The sequence below is a fragment of the Coenobita brevimanus genome, chromosome 23 (genome assembly GCF_032717465.1).
Source record: "Coenobita brevimanus isolate Jiangsu-jjx chromosome 23, ASM3271746v2, whole genome shotgun sequence".
In the NCBI taxonomy this organism is placed as follows: domain Eukaryota; kingdom Metazoa; phylum Arthropoda; class Malacostraca; order Decapoda; family Coenobitidae; genus Coenobita; species Coenobita brevimanus.
Genome location: NC_136976.1, coordinates 38,985,755 through 39,007,011, shown reverse-complemented (window position 1 = coordinate 39,007,011; position 21,257 = coordinate 38,985,755). Strand labels below are relative to the sequence as shown.

Genomic DNA, 21,257 nt, shown 5'->3' with positions numbered 1-21,257 from the left:
CGGCACCACCACAAAAGCGAGCACGTGGGCAGCCATGACGAAGAGCGTAGGTCTTGTCGCGGTGAGAGACAGGCGGGAAGTGGGGAGGATGCAGCGGCGCTCTATCGGACGTCGGAGGAATGACGAACCAAAACAATGCTCTCACGCGGCGCGCGCGGCAAGTTCAAATTACGGACGGCAAAAAATCGATTTTTTTTCCAATTTTTTTGGATTTTCGGACCATTTTGGGAATGTTTGATCCCAGGACGATAAGGTCCGGGTAGTGGGGATGTTCGGTTATTGGGCGTCCGGATATTAGAGGGATTACTGTAATGTGTAAATAATGTGTAAACAGCAAGTGAAAGTAATGAATGTAAATATACGTGAACAATGGAAAATAGTTTTATAAGTTATTTCAAGTGACAGTGCATAACACTGTAAATAAAATAGAAATGTAAATAACGTAAATAAAATAGAGAACGTAAATAGAAATGTAAATGAGTAGTATTATAAGAATACGAGTATATACCCTAGGAGTAATGAAAGTGAAAGTTTCACTCTAGCATGTCTGAATGCTATGAGTTATGAGAGTGAAGATGAAAGTGACATTCACTCTCAATGCCAGTATACAGGACGAGAAAGTGAATGCTACGTATTTTACTGAAAGAAATTGAATCCCTACAGTGACAATAAACTAATACTACTGAAGGAAACTTATGGATAAAGACTGTAGATATATATAAGTGTTATATAGTAATAGAAATATAAAGTGTGAGGGGTTTTATGAATAATAAATGACAGACTACCATGAGCGAACTAGTGCCAGTGCGACGATCAGACGCGCTCGTAATTTCCATTGCTTTCACAGTGTTTTTTTTTTGAGTATGGATCCCAAACTACTTGAAAATTGTAGAATAGTGTTTATAGTGTTTGTATCTGGCTGTGGTAATCATATTACGGGTTGTTGGGAAGTGTAAAGTGGAGACTTCGTTACCCTACTTCAGAGGTCTCCACAAGTCCTACGGTAACCGACGAAGGCTCAACAATCATTCCAGGAGAAAGCTGAAGGTATGTGCCATAAGCATATGTAATTTTATTATTCTAGGACTAATAACTGATTTTTGGCAAATATTTTTTGAGAGTCTGTCGGAGCCCAAATAACCCCGCGGCACACGCAAGTAATTGGTAAACAAGCCCGCGGTGTAGGGGTTAATCTACCTAATTAGTCAGGAAGGCTTCCTAAGACCATAGCATACTGTACAATGGTAAACCTGACATACATCAGTGTCATTAAAGAGGTAAAAGCAAATAAAAATATGGGGAAAATTCACCATGACTGATCCCAACTAGCCTACTATAAACCCTTTTTGACTCTGACCCCAACTAGATTCCAGATATGCTACCTAAAGACCTACTGCAGGGGTCGGGGTACAGGGGTAAATTACCCCAAATGGGGTAAATCTAAAAATGTTTTGGGGTAATGCATGCAGTATAATACTGATTTTTCACATAAATGATGTAAGTTCCAGTGAGCATGATGTAAAACCATGTATCATGTATTATGATACAGTATTTGTTGCTTAGCCACTGTACTACTGACTGATGCGTACACAGACATTTTGTTTTGTCTACTTTGAAGTCTGAGGGCAATTTCATTTTACTCCAATAAATTTCTGGGTAATACCCTAAAAAGTTCCCTGACCATTAGTCTAGTGTATAGAGGGCTGCCACATATGACTGCTGTAATGCTTCACTAGGATGGAAAATGTCAACAGCTAATCAAATGCAGATGCAACTGTACAAGGTATAATCTATCTTCTGATATTGTGTAAAACGGGGAATGCAGGGGAATGATCACAGCTGCAGGACACATGAAGATGTAGACGAGTGACATGGAGTCTTCCAAGGCGTAACGCAAAGGAGGCCATGTATGCAAAGGCCTATGATGTGGGTTCTGCACATGTAAAGATAAGGTGGCCATCTCAGGTAAAACGTCTGACTGTCAGCTTGTGTGCAGCACAGCATATGCACAGGACTGTCTTATCAGAAAGTGAATTCTGCAACTGTTGACCTGAAACTGGGTATAACTTTTTTGTCACTGTTCTATCAATTTATCTTACACCACACCATTGTACAGAGAGACATGACTGTGATAGAACAATTAATGTTTCAAACTTTAACATAGAATATGAGAAGAATACAGTTAGAAAGGATCTGGGTGGCAGGGAAATATCTAAAGAAGCATGTCATAGTCATAAATCAAGTCGGAGAATAAAAGAATAATTCATTTGAAAAATATTTAATAATAATATTATTGTTTCCAATCATTGTGGTAGGTGGGGGCGCTCACCATCCACTCACTCGATGTAGTGCTGCTCTCGGGTGTCTGCCCTTTCCTCTCCTCCAGCCTTCTTTCCTTCCATCCTCTTCTGTCTTTCTTTCTTTCATTCTTTCCTTGTCCTTATGCCTACGGGTGACTTTACACTCCCTCTTCTGTCTTTCTTTCTTTCATTCTTTCCTCTTCCCTCTGCCTATGGGTGACTCTACACTGAGTGACAAGCCAAATGGTTTCCTATACACCATGAAACCATTTACTACGCTGGGTGGTAACCATATAACCAAATTATGGTGCCTGGTGGTTTAGTGGGTAATTATTGTGCTCCAATCAGATTGAGCCAGTGAAGGTTTATATCCAAGGGGTGGTTGGGGTTGATTGCTCATGTAATGCCACTCAGGGATAAGTGAGGCTGGTCACTCTCATCTTAATTGTCAGGACCAATTGCCTAGACCCAGGCTCCTACGCTCTTCATGGGGCAGTGTAGGATTGGATGATGGATAGATGGATGGTTTCCATTCATTATACAGTAAGCTCGCCCCAAACACATTCTCACCAAACGCACTAGCAATTATACACGATAAGTGCTGAGATACGTATAAGACAAAGTAAGATTAAATAACCATTACGAAAACTATAAATTTACGCGAGAGGCCTTTGAAAGGCCAAATCCTCGAACATCAGCGCAGAACCACGCATGGATTGTTTTGATCATGTGATCGTGTGATTCGCTGTACTACTTTTCCACAGTACTGTAAGTTAAATACAATATTTACATTACTGTTCTGGTAAGTTTATGTGCAAGTTAAAGTACTATTAAGTAACGTTAAAGCAGGAAATAAAGTCTTATAACCAGTTTACCTAACAGGTGTCAGAATACTGCCTTTTTTATTTGTTTGTTAAATATTTGCTGCACTGCTTTTCCACAGTACTGTATTTGTAAGTTAAATAAATACAGTTAAAGCATTGAATAATGCCTTGTAACCAGTTAACCTGATTTATATGATTACTCATGATTGGTGTCAAGTCAATTCGCCGTCAGACAATTCCCTATCAAAACATGGATGATTCCCCGTCAGGACAATTCGCACCCTGGGCGATTCCCCATCATTCTATAAATATCTATCTATCTATCTATTGCCAGACACCTCAATCCCATTTGGGGTGGCCACAAACAAACTGCCTCCACGTCACCTTGTCCCCCGCCATTTCACTGCCCTGCTCCCAACTCACACCCCCCTCTCTCATATACCTCTCCACCCCATCCCTCCATCTCATCCTCGGCCTCCCCCTCCCTCTTCCCCCCTCCACCTCACTCACATACACTCTCTTCGTCAGTCTTTCACCCTCCATCCTCTCCACATGGCCAAACCACCTCAGTGTGTTCCTCATAACGCTTCCTATCACATCCACATCAACACCACAACGCTCCTTTATATCCTCATTCATCAGCCTGTCTCTCCATGTGACTCCACAGGCTCCTCTTAAATAACTCATTTCTACTGCTCTCACTCTTGACTTGTGTCCTTCCAACAACGTCCAAGCTTCACTTCCAAACGTTAGAGTTGGTATCACAATACTGTCATGTAGTAACTTTTTCACTTCCATGCTCACTTCCCTGTTTCTTATCACTGCTTTCAAGGAACCAGCAACCTTTCTTCCCTGCTGTACCCTTTCAAGCACTTCACCCTCCAAACCTCCATCCTTACTCATCACACTACTCAAGTACTTAAACGTACTCATATTTTCCAATTCCTCACCATCCAACCTCGATGTACATTCACTGATTTCACCTCTCTCAAAGACCAACACTTTACTCTTCCCTACATTCACCTTTAGATTCTGTTTCTTACACACTCTCCCAAACTCATCCACCAAGCCTTGCAGCTCCCCTTCATCTTCACTCAACAACACAGTATCATCTGCAAGCAACAGTACAGGGAGTTTCCAAACACTATCCTCTCTCACCAGGGCCACTCCAACATCCACTACCCTACCTTGTACCTCTTTTATTACTCCATCCATGTACAGATTGAACAACCATGGAGACATGGCACATCCCTGTTTCAACCCAACCTTCAAAGAGAAAAATTTACTTAGTTCACCATCCACATGCACTGCAGCCTTAGCACCATCATACATACTCTTCACAGCATTCAACAACTTCCCATCTACTCCATATAATCTTAATACTTTCCACAATCCTTGTCTATCCACCCTGTCATGTGCTTTCTCCAAATCCATGAAAGCTGCATACAACTTCTTTCCCTTCTCTAGAAACTTTTCCACTAAAGATCTAAGAATGAATATCTGATCTACACAACCCCTTCCCTTTCTAAAGCCTCCCTGCTCCTCTCCAACTAATTCCTCTGTTCTTTCTCTAACTCTGTCAATAAGTATCCTACCATACACTTTTCCTATTATACTAAGAAGACAAATGCCCCTATGATTAACACACACTTCTTTTTCCCCTTTTCCTTTGTACAAGGGAATAATTATGCCTCACTTCCAATCCTCCGAGACTCTACCTTCCTCCCAGGCCAATCTGCACATCTTCCACATCCATTCTACTACTATCTCTCCCCCATGCTTCAGCATTTCACCACACACTCCATCAATTCCTGGGGCTTTCCCCAATTTAACATTCTTCATTGCTTCAACAACTTCTATCCTACTGATTTCTTCCTGTCTTCTCACCTCCCTCCTTCTCTCAGCCATTCCCCAGCCACTTACACTCGCATTACTTCCATCCTGTAAGTTCAACAATTCCTTAAAATGTTCTCTCCATCTGCTCACTTTTTCTCTCTTCTCCACTAGTAATCTACCATTTTTATCTTTCACTTCTCTGCTAACCTCACTTCCACCCTGTCTTACTCTCTTCACCTCTTTCCAGAACATTTTCTTACAGTCCCTCCACTTTACACTCAAATTTCTTCCAAATTCCTCATCTGCTTTCTTCTTACTCTCTCTTACTAATCTTTTCATCTCTCTCTTTCTTTCTACATATAACTCTCTTTTCCGCCTCCCAATTTCTTCCACGCCCCTATTTATCATCCCTTCATTGTATGCTTTCTTCTTCTGTGCCACAGCCTGTCTCACCTCTTCAGTCCACCACGCTGTTCCTTGCACCCCCCTCCGTCTTCTCTTCCTCCCACACACCACATCACATGTTGCACATATTTCTTCTGTAAATATCCTGCACACACCTTCCACGTCCCCCATCTGCTCCAGTTCATATTTACCCAATCGTTCCTCCACTTCTCTCTTATACTCTGCCTTTTTCTCATCCTCTTGTAACCTTTCCACTCTCCTTGCAACTACTCCTTCCTCTCGTCTTTCCCTTCTTCTATTTCTCCATCTTACTTGGATCCTAATTCTGGCCACCACCAAGTAGTGGTCGGAAAGTCCACTCCCCCAGCCTCTATAAGCTCTTGCATCCATTACACATCTTCGCATCATTTCATCCACACACACATAATCAATCATTGCCTTCCTTTCATTCAGTTTACCACCCACCCTTTTCATCACTCGCCATGTATACCTGTGGATCATTTTATGCCTGGAGAGGGTATTGGCTATCACCAACCCCCTACCAGCACAAATGTCCACTAACGCACTCCCATTCTCATCTATCTCAGCAGGCACACCCCACTCACCAACTATTCCATCCACCTTCACATTCCCTACTTTACCATTCATATCACTGATCAAAAACACTCTCTCATTCCTTCCAAACTTTTCCATGCACACTTCCACATTTGTCCAGAACTCTTCTCTCACTCTGCTAGCACGATCTTGCGTTGGCGCATACACACACACAATCGCCCACATTTGTATTCCAACTTTCAACCTTACCCACACAATCCTTGACCCAAGTGATCCATACTGTCTTATGCTCTTCTTCCATCTTTTACTCACAACTATACATACTCTCTCTTTTGCCCTCTCATTCTCACCTACTCCAGCACATATACCCCAACCATACTCCCATTCTCTCACACTTTCTCCTCCCCATTTTGTTTCAGTTATTCCACATACATCCACATTCGCACTCTCAAGCACCTGGACAATCTCTCTCTCTTTCACCTCATCATTCGCACCTCTTACATTCCATGTTGCCATTACCAAGTCCTTTGTCCGGTCCTGGGTCGTCATCATTTGGTCAGTCCTTGTCCGAGGCTTCTTGTTTGTCTTTTTAGTTAGTTGTTTTCCGGGGAGGGGCATTAACTCATACAATCCCGCCATCGGCATGGTGCCAACAGTACAAAACGTCTCAATCAATCCCAGCGATGTGATGGTGTCGACAGCAAAATTCGAGCACTGTAGCATGTCTCAAACTGCTTCAAACTAGCTAATTTTTTGCTAAAGATAGCATAATGTATTGGCAATACTGTGTCCAACCAGCTGTAGTACTGAGTTTGGATCTGCATGGCTGGGTAACATCAGTTTGCCATTGTCCGTCATAGCGTCAGAATGTCGCCATTTTTCCGCCTCATTTGGCTGGAGGAGGCTGTTGAAATTGTCACATGGACCCTTCTGTCCCTTCATTTAGTGATTCTTCACAAGAGGAAGACCTGGATGACTTCTGGGGAGGAATATGAGCCAGTGGAGAAGGATATTGAGAACAGGGAATCCCCCATTCTCCTCCTCTGTTCTCTCATCCCGCCCAGTTGAGTGGGAAAACATCACTCACGGCTTGGGAAACTGGGCTAAATTACACGACAGACGGCCATCCTGCTCTTATTTCTCCTATAAGGAGTACTTTTTTTGCTTTTCCTTGATTTATATGTCCTTTTGGATTGTTTTATGCAAAAAAATTTTTTTCCGTTGTTGATCCAGGATTAGGTGGGTATAAAATTGCAAAAACGCCTGGGATGATACAGGTTAATCAATACTTTTATAAATATACTTATTATTAATTAATCAGTACTTTAATAACTATATTTCAGGGGGATCCAACAAAGTCTATGTTCAATAGAGTAGGCTTTGGATATTATTTATTAGTTGCACCTTTAGCCAATAATTACCTTGTTCTTACTCAGTGTAGTCGCCTTTGAATGATATTTAAGCGTCATCCATAGCTGTCTTCATTTATGACGGCGAACTGTCATTGTTGTGACAGTCCCGAAACCAATCGGCGTCAGAATGTTGCCTTGTGTTTACGTATTTGTATGTTGAAGTTTTTGCTGTGCAGTACTGTATTTGTAAGTTATAACATTAAATAAACCTTCTAACCACTTAAAATGCTTCATATTGATTACCAATGGCAGATAACAGCAAAACACCACATTTAGGGGGTCTAGGGAGCAAAATAAGGAGTAATTAAAACTTACGTGATTTCGCACCGAACGCACCATGTTAGGAACGAAACCCACGCGTTCGGGGCGAGCTTGTTGTACAGTAAAAGCTTGATTAACTGGCATCCAATGCATCGGCACGTCCATAAAACCAGAACACAAATTCAATACAACACGGGGTCGAAAATATTCCGGGTACCGGTCATCCTGATGATCCCCCTACAATTCTTGATAGTTCTGTACAGTACAGGATAAAGTAGTGTATGCAGCTAAGTCTTCAAAATTATTTTGGCCTGTAGCATATGCTAAATTTTTCTTTAAATAATTTTTGATAATGTTTGCTGGTTTGTGTTCAGTCCTGTACAATTTCTCTTGCTGTCTTTTTTGTGTATTGCAGTGTACCTGTGCTGTATCTTACCTGTACTGCATCTAATACCGAACAATGTACTTTAAGAAATAAAGTCCCAAGTTTGGTCCCATTTCATTTGTTTGACCTCCCAAAAAATTTCTAAGAGTAACATTCGGTTATCCAGAAAATTCCATATCTGGAATGGAAGAAACCCCATGCATTCTGGTTAATCAAGCTTTTACTGTACCATCATTCTAATAATAGCTGTTTGTAATTTTGCCTGGAAAATACACTGAGCATATTTTCGAGAAAATCCAATGGCTATTTTTGAAAGGACGAAGCGAGCATGGTTCCTGGCTTAGGGGTACTGGGGGCCGCCCCACGTGTTACACAGACCACAAGCCACAAGTACATGTTCTGTGACTTTGCCTGTTCGCCTCTCTACCGAAAGTTGAAAGTCGAGCAATTGTATGTGTGTATGCTCCAACAGAGGATCGAGTGGCAAGAGTGAAAGATGAGTTTTGGGCGAGAGTTGAAGCATGTATGGACAAGTTTCAGAGGAGCGAGAGGGTGCTGTTGATTGGAGACATGACTGGCAAAGTCGGGAATGTACGAGTGGATGGAGTGGTTGGTCAGTGGCGTGTGCCAGCTGAAGTAGATGGGAATGGTAGTGCTTTGGTGGACATCTGTGCTTGTAAGGGGTTGGCAATAGCCAACACCTACTTTCGTCATAAGATGATCCACCGGTATACATGGAGAGTAATGAGGAGGATGGATGGTGAACTTGTTGAACGAAAGGCAATGATAGACTACGTGTGTGTGGATGAGCGAATGAGAAGACAAGTGTTGGATGCAAGAGTGTGGAGAGGGTGGGGGAATGGAGTCTCGGACCATTACTTAGTAATGGCCAAGGTAAAGATGCAAAGAAAGTGGTTGAGGAGGTGAAGGGGAAGACAGGAGGAAGCAGCTCCTGTGAGAAGAGTGGAGAAATTGCAAGATAGTGAGAAAATGACAGAGTATAAGAGCATAGTGGAAGAAAGATTGGGAAGGTATGAGCTAGAGCAGATGGAAGGGGTGGAAGACGTATGTAAGATATTCACGGAAGAGACAGGCGCAGCGTGTGAGGCGGTTTGTGGAGTGAGGAGGAGATGCAAGGGTGTACAAGGGACAGCATGGTGGAATGATGAGGTGAAATGAGCTGTGGAACAAAAAAAGAAGGCATATGGTGAATGGTTGGCGAGTAGAGGTAGGGGAGAAGATGAGAGAGAGAAGAGAGAGGTATATGTGAGCAGGAGAAGGGAGGTTAAGAGACTAGTGAAGGAGAGTAAGAAGAAAGTGGATGAAGAGTTTGGGAAGAATCTGAGTGTGAAATGGAGGGAAAGTAAGAAATTGTTTTGGAAGGAGGTACAGAAAGTAAGGCAGTGTGAAAGGGGAAATAATAGGGGAGTGAAAGATAGGAATAATAGATTGTTGGTGGAGAAGAGAGAGAAATTGAGAAGATGGAAGGAGCACTTTGAGGATTTGTTGACTGTAGAGAGTGAGAGCAGTGTGAGTATAAGTGGTTGGGGAATGGCTGGGAGAAGAAGAAATGAGAGGAGGGAGGAAGAGATCAGTAGGGCGGAAGTAGTGGAAGCGATGAAGAAGATTAAGCTGGGAAAGGCCCCAGGAATTGATGGAGTGTGTGGTGAAATGCTGAGGTATGGGGGTGAGATTGTTGTGGAGTGGATATGGAAGTTGTGTAGATTGGCTTAGGAAGAGGGAAGGGTTCCAGAGGACTGGAAATCAGGTATAATTGTTCCTCTGTACAAAGGAAAAGGGGAGAGAGAAGTATTTGGTAACCATAGGGGTATTTGCCTTCTTAGTGTGACTGGTAAAATATATGGTAGAATACTCATTGACAGGGTTAGGCATATGACAGAGGAGCTAGTTGGAGAAGAACAAGGAGGATTTAGGAAGGGAAAAGGGTGTGTAGATCAGATATTTGTTCTAAGATGTTTAGTAGAGAAGTATCTAGAGAAGGGAAGGAAAGTGTATGCTGCCTTCATGGACTTGGAGAAAGCTTATGACAGAATAGGTAGGCAAGGTATGTGGAAGGTATTAAGAATATATGGAGTGGAGGGGATATTGCTGAGTGCTGTGAAGAGTATGTACGAGGGAGCTAGGGCTACGGTGCGAGTGGATGGTGAGCTGAGTGAGTTCTTTGATCTCAATGTGGGACTGAAATAGGGGTGTGTGATGTCTCCATGGCTGTTTAATATATATATGGATGGGCTTGTAAAGGAGGTGCAGGTAGGGCAGTGGATGTGGGGCTGGCCCTAATGAATGACGGTGAGATTTGGAAGCTTCCGGTGTTGCTGTTTGCTGATGATACAGTATTGTTGAGTGAAGATGAATGGGAGTTGCAAGGTTTGGTGAATGAATTTGGGACAGTGTGTAGGAGGAGGAAACTGAAAGTTAATGTAAACAAAAGTAAAGTTATGGTGTTTGAGAGGAATGAAGTCACAGAGTGTGCAGTGAGGTTGGATGGTGAGGATATGGAGAATGTGAGTGCATTCAAGTACTTGGGTAGTGTGATGAGTAAGGATGGAACTTTGGGGGATGAAGTACGTGAAAGGGTACAGCAGGGAAGGAAGGTTGTTGGTACACTGAAAGCAGTGATGAGAAATAGGGAGGTGAGTATGGAAGTTAAGAAGTCACTGCATGATGGCATTGTGATCCCTACCCTGACGTATGGAAGCGAGGCGTGGACCTTGCAAGAGGGGAACAAGTCAAGAGTGAGAGCAGTGGAAATGAGTTACTTGAGAGGAGCATGTGGAGTGACGTGGAGGGACAGGTTGACGAATGAAGAAGTGAAGGAACGTTGTGGGGTAGATGTGGATGTGGTTGAGAAGATTAGGAGAAATACACTGAGGTGGTTTGGACATGTGGAGAGAATGGAGAATGAAAGACTGACTAAGAGGGTGTATGTAGGTGAGGTGGAGGGAGGGAGAGGGAGGGGTAGACCGAGGATGAGGTGGAGGGATGGAGTTGAGAGGTATATGAGGGAGGGGGGGGTGAGTTGGGGGGAGGGTAGTCAAATGGTGGGTGACAGAGTGACTTGGAGGCGTTTTGTCTGCGGCCACCCTCTGCGGGATTAGGGCGTCGGGCTATAGATACAGTGCTCGTCAGAAGTATTCAGCGTTGTCCGCCGGGCGCGCAATACTTATGGCCCAAAAAGAATCACCCATTTTTGGGGGTAAGAATTGAGCCACAAGTTTGAGCTCCGAGCATGACGTCATGGTAGCCTGAGGCCTTCTGACGCGCTGGTTGGTTCCCGCCTCAGTCGCCCACGGGCTGCCTGAGAGAGAGGAACTCCGCCGAGTGTCCCTCTCAAATTGCGCCATTTTTTACCGAGTGTCCCGCAGTGTTTTGGCCTTCAAAACTTTGTTATGGCACCTACCCGTGAACTATCGAGTGAAATCATATCCCAGATCATTGCTCTAAAGGAGGCAGGCCACCAGACTAAGGAAATTAGTGAATTGGTTGGTGTGGCACGATCGACAGTGCGTCGTTGGTGTGCGCGGTTTCGGGAGGAAAACAGTGGTGAAGTTCCCACAAAGAAACCGAGGTCTGGTAGGCCTAGGAAAACTTCCCCAAGGTCTGTTAATGTTTTAAAACGTGCAGTGGAGTTTAATCCTTGTGTGAGTGCAAGGAAAATTAAGGAGAGCGACCCGGAAGTGTTTGGTGAGGTGTCAGTGAGAACAGTGTCTCGTAGGGTGCATGAGCTTGGTTACACAAGTCACAGGCCTGTGAAAAAGCCTCTTCTCTCTAGCAGCCAGAGAATTCGTAGGCTTGCCTTTGCTAATAAATATCTAAATTGGGATGAGGAGCAATGGTTGTCAGTGTTGTGGTCTGATGAGGCACCGTTTAGTGTTACCTGTAACAGAGGAGCATGCAAAGGTAGTGACCCACTTGACCCACGGTATGTAGAAAGCACAGTTAAACATCCTGATTCACTCATGGTATGGGGTTGTTTTTCAGGGAATGGTTTGGGGAAGCTTGTTGTACTTCCCAAGAACCTCAGAGCGAATCAGGATGTTTACCTGGAGCTTCTGTGTGATCATTTACCAGACTCCTTCAAGCTAACAGGTGCACGAGTGTTTCAGCAGGACGGTGCACCTGCTCACAAGGCCAAATCGGTCACCAATTGGCTTCGTGACTGCGAGGTATCATTCATGACAGACTGGCCAGGAAATAGCCCAGACCTCAACCCGATTGAAAACCTCTGGTACCTCGTAAAGAAGAGTCTCCAAGGGAAGGACGTGAGCTCTCTGCCTAAGCTGGAAGCCGCCATTCGTGACTCCTGGGACAAAATACCCCTCCAGCACCTCAGGAGCCTCGCCCTTTCACTTCCAAGACGTCTCAGGTCCGTGAAGAAACGTAAAGGCTACCCTACGAAGCACTAAAGGTAAATAAAATGCATTATTTATATGTTTTTTCAATGTTGAAAGGTTTGTTTCTCAGGAGGGACGCAGGGCGCCCCATACTTCTGACGAGCACTGTAGATAGATAGAAGTTTGCCTGGGAAATACACTGAGCATATTTTCGAGAAAATCCAATGGCTATTTTTGAAAGGACGAAGCGAGCGTGGCTCCTGGCTTAGGGGTACTGGGGGCCGCCCCACGTGTTACACAGACCACAAGCCACAAGTACATGTTCTGTGACCTTGCCTGTTCGCCTCTCTACCGAAAGTTGAAAGTCGAGCAGCCACCAGGAGACACACACACACCACACACACAAACAAAGAGAAAGAGAGAGATTCCTGTCCATGATATGATTACAATATCAGTACAGTAATTTCTGTAATAATGCAAATGATTGTACTGTACTGTACACAATACAGTACTGTACTGTATGTGTGTATGTACAGTACAATACTGTACAATACACTTCCATTTGGTATGGGTATTCATTTCAATATCACAGTCGGCCACCAAAGCCAGGCAACCCTAATGGAATAGGTTAGGTCTGGTAAAGTTAGATAAAGATAACCTATGTAATTTTGCCTGGGAAACACATTGGGCATATCTTCAAGAAAATTCTATAATTATTTTTGAACAGACGAGGCGAGTGTTGTTCCTGGCTGAGGGGTACCGGTGGCCATCACGCGTGTAACATAGATCACAAGCCACGAGTAAATGTATGGTACAACTGCTCGTCCGCCTCTAAACTGAATGGCGGGAGTCCCCCAGACTCTGGGATTAGAGCCCCCACCACACATGCCTGTCTGCTTCCCAACCATATGGTCAGAGTTGCCCAGCAGGCCGCACTAGTCATAAACTGCCTGAGGTGATGATCTACTGGTCATCCGCTGTTGCCGTCACGTACTAATCCTTGTCTGGGCAAATGAAAGTGAATCTTATATGCAGATGTCAGTTTGCCATGGGCTGCTTCCTCTGTGCTCGAAAGCAACCATTGGGTGTGATATGGCAGCACTGTACTGCTTGCCGTCAAAGAGAAGCCTGCACATAAGTTCATGCCTTCCTGCCCCTTGTGAGCGGTAGTGCTTGCAATGATGGCTCTGACTGTGGTTGTGTTTGTGGTGGTTCCCTACCTTCTTCAGGTTGTGGCCCTGGGCTGCTGTATTCTCATGTGTGTGGTGATGGCCGCACCAGCAATGAGAAGCAGAAGAGGAAGGTTCTGAGTCTGGAGAAGAAAAGCAAGATACTGGGCAAGGCTGACGTGAGCTGGACCACAGGATGCATTCTTAGCGAATATGATCAAGCCCATTCAACACCGTTCGATATCACGAAGTCACGACAAGATTACGCAGTACGAACAGGACTTTGCTGAAAGCACACGTCAGGGCAACAAGAAGGTAATGGCCCAGGCACGGCACGCCATTATCGACCAGTTGACATTGATGTGGTTTCGTCAGCAACGTGGTGACGGGGAGCTAGTGCGTGGGACCAAGGTGAAGGCTGCTGCTGAGAAGTTTGCACGCCTGCACGATGTGCAGGACTTAAAAGCATCTGAGGGATGGCTCTTTTGCTTCAAGCTTCGCCATGGACTTACTGGCCGTAAGGGACAAGGCGAGGCCTTGGATGTGGCAGTGGAGGAAAAGACCCTTTCTGCCAGAAAGTACAGCACCTGATCAAGGACGAGGGCCTTTCCTTGGTCAAATCTATAATGCTGATGAAACTGGTCTGTTCTACCGCTCCTTGTCCACCAACACCCTGGCTGAGGAAAGGGAGATGTCTGTGCCTGGTCAGAAGTTGTCCAAACATTGTGTCTCTGTTTTGTGCATTGCCAATGCTAACGGGATGCTCTGCCTCAAACCTGTTGTTGTTGGGCATGCAAAACAACCACATTGTCTCCATGGGTTGATGGATAGCCTACCTGTTGTGTGGTACTATTCTGTGATGGCCTGGTTTACCACAAAGATCTTCTGAGATTGGTTCCACAGACATTTCGTCAAGGTTATCCATTATCAAACAGAGGTCCTTGGAATCACTCGCGACCAGGTGAAGGCTCTCCTACTCCTGGACGATGCCCCTGCACATCCATCTGATAAGGATTTGGTTGCTTCTGACAGGCGGATTAGGTGTGTGTTTCTGCCACCTAATATGACTGCTCTGATTCAGCCAATGGACCAGGGTATTATCGTGGCTGCAAAGAGACTACCAATGGAAGCTCCTGAACGAGATGATGGTGGTACTGGAGGATGAGGACGCGGTCGAGAACACACGTGGCGAGCAGACCTTGCAGAATCTTCGGCATTAAGACCTGAAGTCTGCAGTGTTCAACTGGGTGAACATGTGGAAGGAAGTCTCTGTCAAAACCCTTGAAAGCAGTTGGTCTCGTCTCCTGCAGTGAATCGTAACCAAGCACGACTTTGAGGGGTTTGATGTGGATGATTTCCAAAGTTGCCTTAGAACAGCAAGAGTGCAGGTAGACATCGATGACTGGATATGGCTGGTCGAAGACGGCGACGATCCTAGTTATCACACCATGTCTGATGAGGACTTCGCTGCTGCTGCCTCTGTGGGCACAGAAGAGGACAGCAGGACTGACAAGGATGAAGATGAGGACCCTGACTACCAGCCCTCCACAACTCCTTCAATCCCTTGTCTCAATGTCCTCTGTGGTTACCTGGAGAGGATGCTGGAGTATGTCAAGCACCCACACTGTGACAGGGAGTTGGTGCCGCTCCACCTGGCGATGGAGCTGTGGGGAGTCTGGGACACTGTCATCCTCCAGCAGAATTGTCAGTCCTATCGTCAGACCAGGATAGACTCATTCTTCAAGCCTGTTGCCGTCATGTGCCAGTGAGTGCCAGCCCATTCTCACCACCACCACCACCACCAGCTCGTTTCCCGCATTCAATTTCGGACCCACAACTGAGCACATCGACAGCTGTTGAATCCCTGTTGGACTTAAGCTTGTAGCTGTCTTTGGAGCCTCCTGAAGTGGGTAGGTCACCTTCACCACACCGAATGTCACCAGTCATCGCCCACCTCCAGCAGGCTGAGGATGACGAGGAGGAGTTTCTAGACCTTTGTTATGCGCTACTGTTTGCCACTAGACCACATGGGACAACTCTACACCTGCTGGAGATGGCGGGTTATGATGCCTGGCAACAGTCCACTGGGTGGTAAGTACCCCAACTGAATGTTTTTTGGGAGGTAACTTTAGGCTTCTTTCATAGTTTTCTTGATGCTAAAATTTATTTAGGATATTCCTATGTGTGTTCTGAGGTCACAATATGGCAGAATGACCCAAAAACTGTGCCAAAAATTGGAGGGGTACTGTACATACACTAGTGTATAGGATGTTTTTTTTTTTTTGCATGGTTTTCTTGGTGCTAAAAATAATTTTGGATAATCATACGTATGTTTTGATATCAAAATGTGCCAGAATGACTGGAAACAGAGCCAAAATAAGAAGGGGTACTATATATACAGTAGTGTTTAGGTAGGATGTTTTTTGGTTTTCAGTGTTTTTTTTGCACGGTTTTCTTGATGAAAATTATTTTGGATCATCCCATGTATGTTTTGATGTCAAAATATGCCAGAATGATTAGAAAACAGTGCCAAAATAAGGAGAACTACTGTACAAACAGTAGTGTTTAGGTAGGGTGTTTATTGGTAGGGTTCAGTTGGATAGAAGTTGTGGAAGCAATGAAGAAAGTCAAAATGGGGAAAGCCCCAGGAATTGATGGAGTGTGTGGTGAAATGCTGAAGCATGGGGGAGAGATAGTAGAAGAATGGATGCTGAAGACGTGCAGACTGGCCTGGGAGGAAGGTAGAGTCCCGGAGGACTGGAAGTCAGGTATAATTATTCACTTGTACAAAGGAAAAGGGGAAAAAGAAGTGTGTGATAATCATAGTGGCATTTGTCTTCTTAGTGTAATAGGAAAAGTGTATGGTAGGATACTTATTGACAGGGTTAGGGAAATAACAGAGGAATTAGTTGGAGAAGAACAGGGAGGTTTTGGGAAGGGAAGAGGTTGTGTAGATCAGATAATCATTCTTAGATCTTTAGTGGAAGAGTTTCTAGAGAAGGGAAAGAAGTTGTATGCAGCTTTCATGGATCTGGAGAAAGCATATGACAGGGAGGATAGACAAGGATTGTGGAAAGTATTAAGAATATATGGAGTAGATGGGAAGTTGTTGAATGCTGTGAAGAGTATGTATGATGGTGCTAAGGCTGCAGTGCGTGTGGAAAGTGAACTGAGTGAATTTTTCTCTTTGAAGGTTGGGTTGAAACAGGGATGTGTCATGTCTCCATGGTTGTTCAATCTGTACATGGATGGAGTAATAAAAGAGATACAAGGTAAGGCAGTGGATGTTGGAGTGGCCCTAGCAAAAGAGGGCAGTGTCTGGAAACTCCGTTTACTGCTGTTAGCACATGATACTGTGTTGTTATGTGAAGATGAAGGGGAGCTGCAAGGCTTGGTGGATGAGTTTGGGAGAGTGTGTAAGAAACGGAATCTAAAGGTGAATGTAGGGAAGAGTAAAGTGATGGTCTTTGAGAGAGGTGAAGTCAGTGAATGTATAGTGAGGTTGGATGGTGAGGAAATGGAAAATGTGATTATGTTTAAATACTTGGGGAGTGTGAAGAGTAAGGATGGAAGTTTGGAGGGTGAAGTGCTTGAAAGGGTACAACAAGGAAGAAAGGTTGCTGGTTCCTTGAAAGCAGTGATAAGGAACAGAGAAGTGAGTATGGACGTGAAAAAGTTACTACATGACAGTATTGTGATACCAACTCTAACGTATGGAGGTGAAGCTTGGACGTTGTTAGAAGGACACAAGTCAAGAGTGAGAGCAGTGAAATGAGTTATTTAAAAGGAGCAGGTGGAGTCACATGGAGAGACAGGCTGACAAATAAGGATATAAAGAAGCATTGTGGTGTGGATGTGGATGTGATAGGAAGTGTTATGAGGAACACACTGAGGTGGTTTGGCCATGTGGAAAGGATGGAGGGTGAGAGACTGACAAGGAGAGTGTATGTGAGTGAGGTGGAGGGGGAGGCCGAGGATGAGATGGAGGGATGGAGTGGAGAGGTATATGAGAGAGGGGGGTGTGAGCTGGGAGCAGGGTAGTGAAATGGCGGAGGACAGGGTGGCGTGGAGGAGATTTGTTTGTGGCCACCCTGTACGGGATTAAGGTGTCTGGCAATAGATAGATAGATAGATTTTTTGGTTTTCAGTGCTTTTTTTTTTTTTTTTGCATGGTTTTCTTGGTGCTGAAAATTATTTTGGATAATCCTATGTATGTGTTGATGCCAAAATATGCCAGAATGACCTGAAAACACCACCAAAATAAGGTGGGGTACTGTACATACAGTAGTGTATAAGTAGAGTGTTTCTTGGTTTTCAGTGGTTTTCCTGCATGGTTTTCTTGGTGTTTACCATTACTTTTGATATGCCTATGTGTGTTCTGATGTCTAAATATGCCTGAATGACTGGAAAACACTGCCAAATTATGCAAATGTACTGTACAAATAGGTTAGGTATAGTTTGAGGTTGGTATAGGTAGGGTCTGAGTATGGTAGGGGAATAGTGTTCATTATCCAGATGTTGCCACTACATGGACATGCCTTTGGCTCTAATATGTCTAGATAAATGAGGGATTACTGTACTGCCAAAGTTTGCACAACTGAATGAGCCACACTCTCATTCACTCACCATTCAAGCCCCAGAAAACCTGGCACCACTTGACAGGTCTGATTGGATCTACTGATCTGCTACTGGTATATACGATGTAATGCAGTACTACATGTGTCATGGGCAGATTGTTGGTGACTAAACCCACAACCCCACTGGTTTCGACAAGTTAGGAGGGTGGCTAAACAACCAGCAGAACTAAAACAAGACCTGTCAAATGGTAGACAGCTTCTCAGCTGATGGCCATCTAGCAAAGTAGGTGGAGCTCATTACCCTTGGTTGGCAGTCCACCTAAGAGAAGGAAACTCTGACTGCGAACCTGCAGTTGTCTGGTAGGGGTAGTGTTCCCCATCTTCTCCAAATATATTTAATCACTTTTAAGAAAAGAGAAAATAAAAAATATCCACGTAGTATATAAAAAACTGCACTTCCTAACAAGCATGGCATTATTATAACTACCTCAGCTAAAAGATAAGTAGGCACTGGATTCTAAAACTGATACTAACTGGTCTGTGGAAAAAACTCACTTGCTCTGGTCAAGCACCACAACATCAGTCCAGCCTTCCTTTGTAAGATGGTAGGCGATACTGTTCCCAACTACCCCTGCCCCACACACCACTACCTGTAACAGCAGTAATAAATGACAGGGTTATTTAGGGGGGGGGGGGGAGTCAGTAACACATTTACTGAGAATATAATACCACATTTTTGGTGTGTGGCTCATTTGCTCCATGAGATAAAGCAGAAAATATGATGGTTTGAATAATGAATGAATGAATGAATGTGCAACTTATTTTTACTGGCATTCTGCTGATAGATCTTTAATTTCTGTGCTTTCCTATTCCTATTTTTGGATCCGCCCCCTCATTAACTACTGGAAAACAGGGTTCACATGATGACAATGATAAATCAGCGGAATACAAGAACTAGTCAGCAATGTAAAATACCTGTGCCTGTACTGGAAGAGATGAGGCATTTTTGTATTGATTCACAAGCAATCTTGAAACATACTCAAGTCCTTTCCTTGCACCACAACCAAGATAAAGCAGCTGGTCACGAGGAATTTTCTTGCTGACCAGAGATCTGCTAGAAATACGAGCACACAGCATCTTTCCTCCTTGGATCCTCTAGTTTTCAGTTGACTGCTACCTGCAATGTATATAACAGTACTGTAAAGTCCTGTATAAGCAACATCCAAGACACTATTTAAGCTGCTCAATACTTTATATACAGTAATCCTTCAATTATCTGACATACTAGAGCCAAAGGCACATCCGGAGATGGGCAAAATCTGGATACGGTGCAATATCCTCTACTGTACTCATACCCTACCTATATTCAACCTATTGCCTATACCGAACCTACATGTACAGTGCCCCTCCTAATTCTAGTAGTGTACTCCGGTCTTTCAGCATATTTAGACATCAAAACAAATACAGGAATATCCCATGTAATGCTTGACACAAAGAAAACAATGCAAAAACAACAAAATTCCACAAATATCCTACCTATAATGTACAATACCCCACCTAATTTTGGCAATCTTCTCTGGTCTTTCAGCAGAGTTCAGACATCAAGACATACATGGGAATATCCAATGTAATGCCAGACACTAAGAAAACAATGCATAAACAAAAATCCACAAATATCCTACAAATAATGAACAGTACCCCACCTAATTTTAGCAGTGTTCTCCGGTCTTTCAGCTGTACTTAGACATCAAAACAAACATGGGAATATCCAATATAATCCTAGACACTAAGAAAGCAATGCATAAACAACAAAAGTCCACAAAAAAAAAAAATCAAGGAAGACGACAGCTGCAAGAGGTATTTTTAACCCTCTCAAGAACCATAAGGTTTCAAAAAGTTTCTGGGATGGCTGCTTCTGCGACACAAAAAAGCTTTCCCAGAGCCAAATATGTCTCCAGCAATTGGTTATATTGGTATAAATTGCATACGATCATCTTCACTAATAAAAACACACAAAACTGAGGAGTAACAGTACAGAAATGCAGTGGGAATAAACTTGTTTAAGAGTAAATAATACCTTCAAATAACTTCCCAACATCCTAATGCAAAATTTTGACCGCACTGTGCAAGAGCTACGCATATGTCTAGATACAGAAATTCATGGGTTTTCTCATGGTGTATTCTGAATTTCAATACGACAAATAGTATTTGAATAAATTGCCAAAAACTAAAAAACTCACTTGTGGCAATGCAGGGAGGATGAGAGGCTGGGCAAGCGACGCTAGCATGGGGGAGGACTGAGGGACGGGGAGGAAGATAAGCCTGGCAGAGGATGGAGGATGGATGGGGGAGGGGGAGAAGTGAGAGTTGCCGGGGGACTTGAACTGTTTGGTAAGGAGATGGATGGGTGCTTTTGCTCTACTGGTTGGTTAGTCTCGGTGTTGCTCGTGTGAGACCAGTATGCTCCAACTGATCTGGCCAGCCAGGGGACTTTGACCATTCAGTGAGCAACCAGATGGGTGTTTTCTGTCACTTTGTGGGCTGCGGTCTACATTACTCGGTATTGCTTGCAAGCGGACATTAACATCCAAGTGATCTGGGTGGGGCGGGGGACTTAGACCAATCGGTAGGTATCTTAGCCATTTTGGCTCAGCCTGTGGGTTACAGTCCATTACCCACGAGCAGCCAGTAGCACCCAAGTGAACCAGGTGGGTGGGTGATTTTGACCATTCGGTAGGGATCCAGACAGCCATTTTAGCTCAGCTTGTGGGTTACAGTCTATTACCCGTGTGTGAAAAGAGAGGCCAGCGAGCCACCCAACCGATTTTTAAAACTTCTTGGCCGCCCAGCCACCAATGTTGTAACTTTTATGTTAGGATACGGACAAAAAAATCCAGATAAAGAAATAACTGATCCGAGGCCTAACGTCTGCATACAAAGCACGTCCAGATAAGGAGCGTCAGGATTATCGAGAGATTACTGTAATAGATCCATGGCCTAACATCCACATACGGAGCAGGTGTGAATATGGAACATACGGATAATCGAGTGATTACTGTATATACAGTCGGCGCAATAGAAGTCTGGACCCTCTAATTCGCACCATATATTTGGTAGGGTCCAAGAAATATTGTAGGAAAATTCCTGTAGTCAGTGGATTCTTTTCTGGTGGCTTCTA

General features: G+C 44.0%; 1 protein-coding gene across 1 annotated transcript in view; it reads right to left on the bottom strand.

Moving 5' to 3' along the window:
• The window catches only part of LOC145392951 (pyruvate dehydrogenase phosphatase regulatory subunit, mitochondrial-like), an 865,738-nt gene that overhangs the window by 815,030 nt on the left and 29,451 nt on the right, over positions 1–21,257 (bottom strand). Inside the window, exons 2-3 of the mRNA XM_080267241.1 lie at positions 19,055–19,256; positions 18,635–18,729 (exon numbers count right to left, since the gene is read on the bottom strand). Coding sequence (XP_080123367.1) covers positions 18,635–18,729; positions 19,055–19,216 — 257 coding nt within the window. The 5' untranslated portion in view covers positions 19,217–19,256. The remainder of the gene's footprint in view (positions 1–18,634; positions 18,730–19,054; positions 19,257–21,257) is intronic.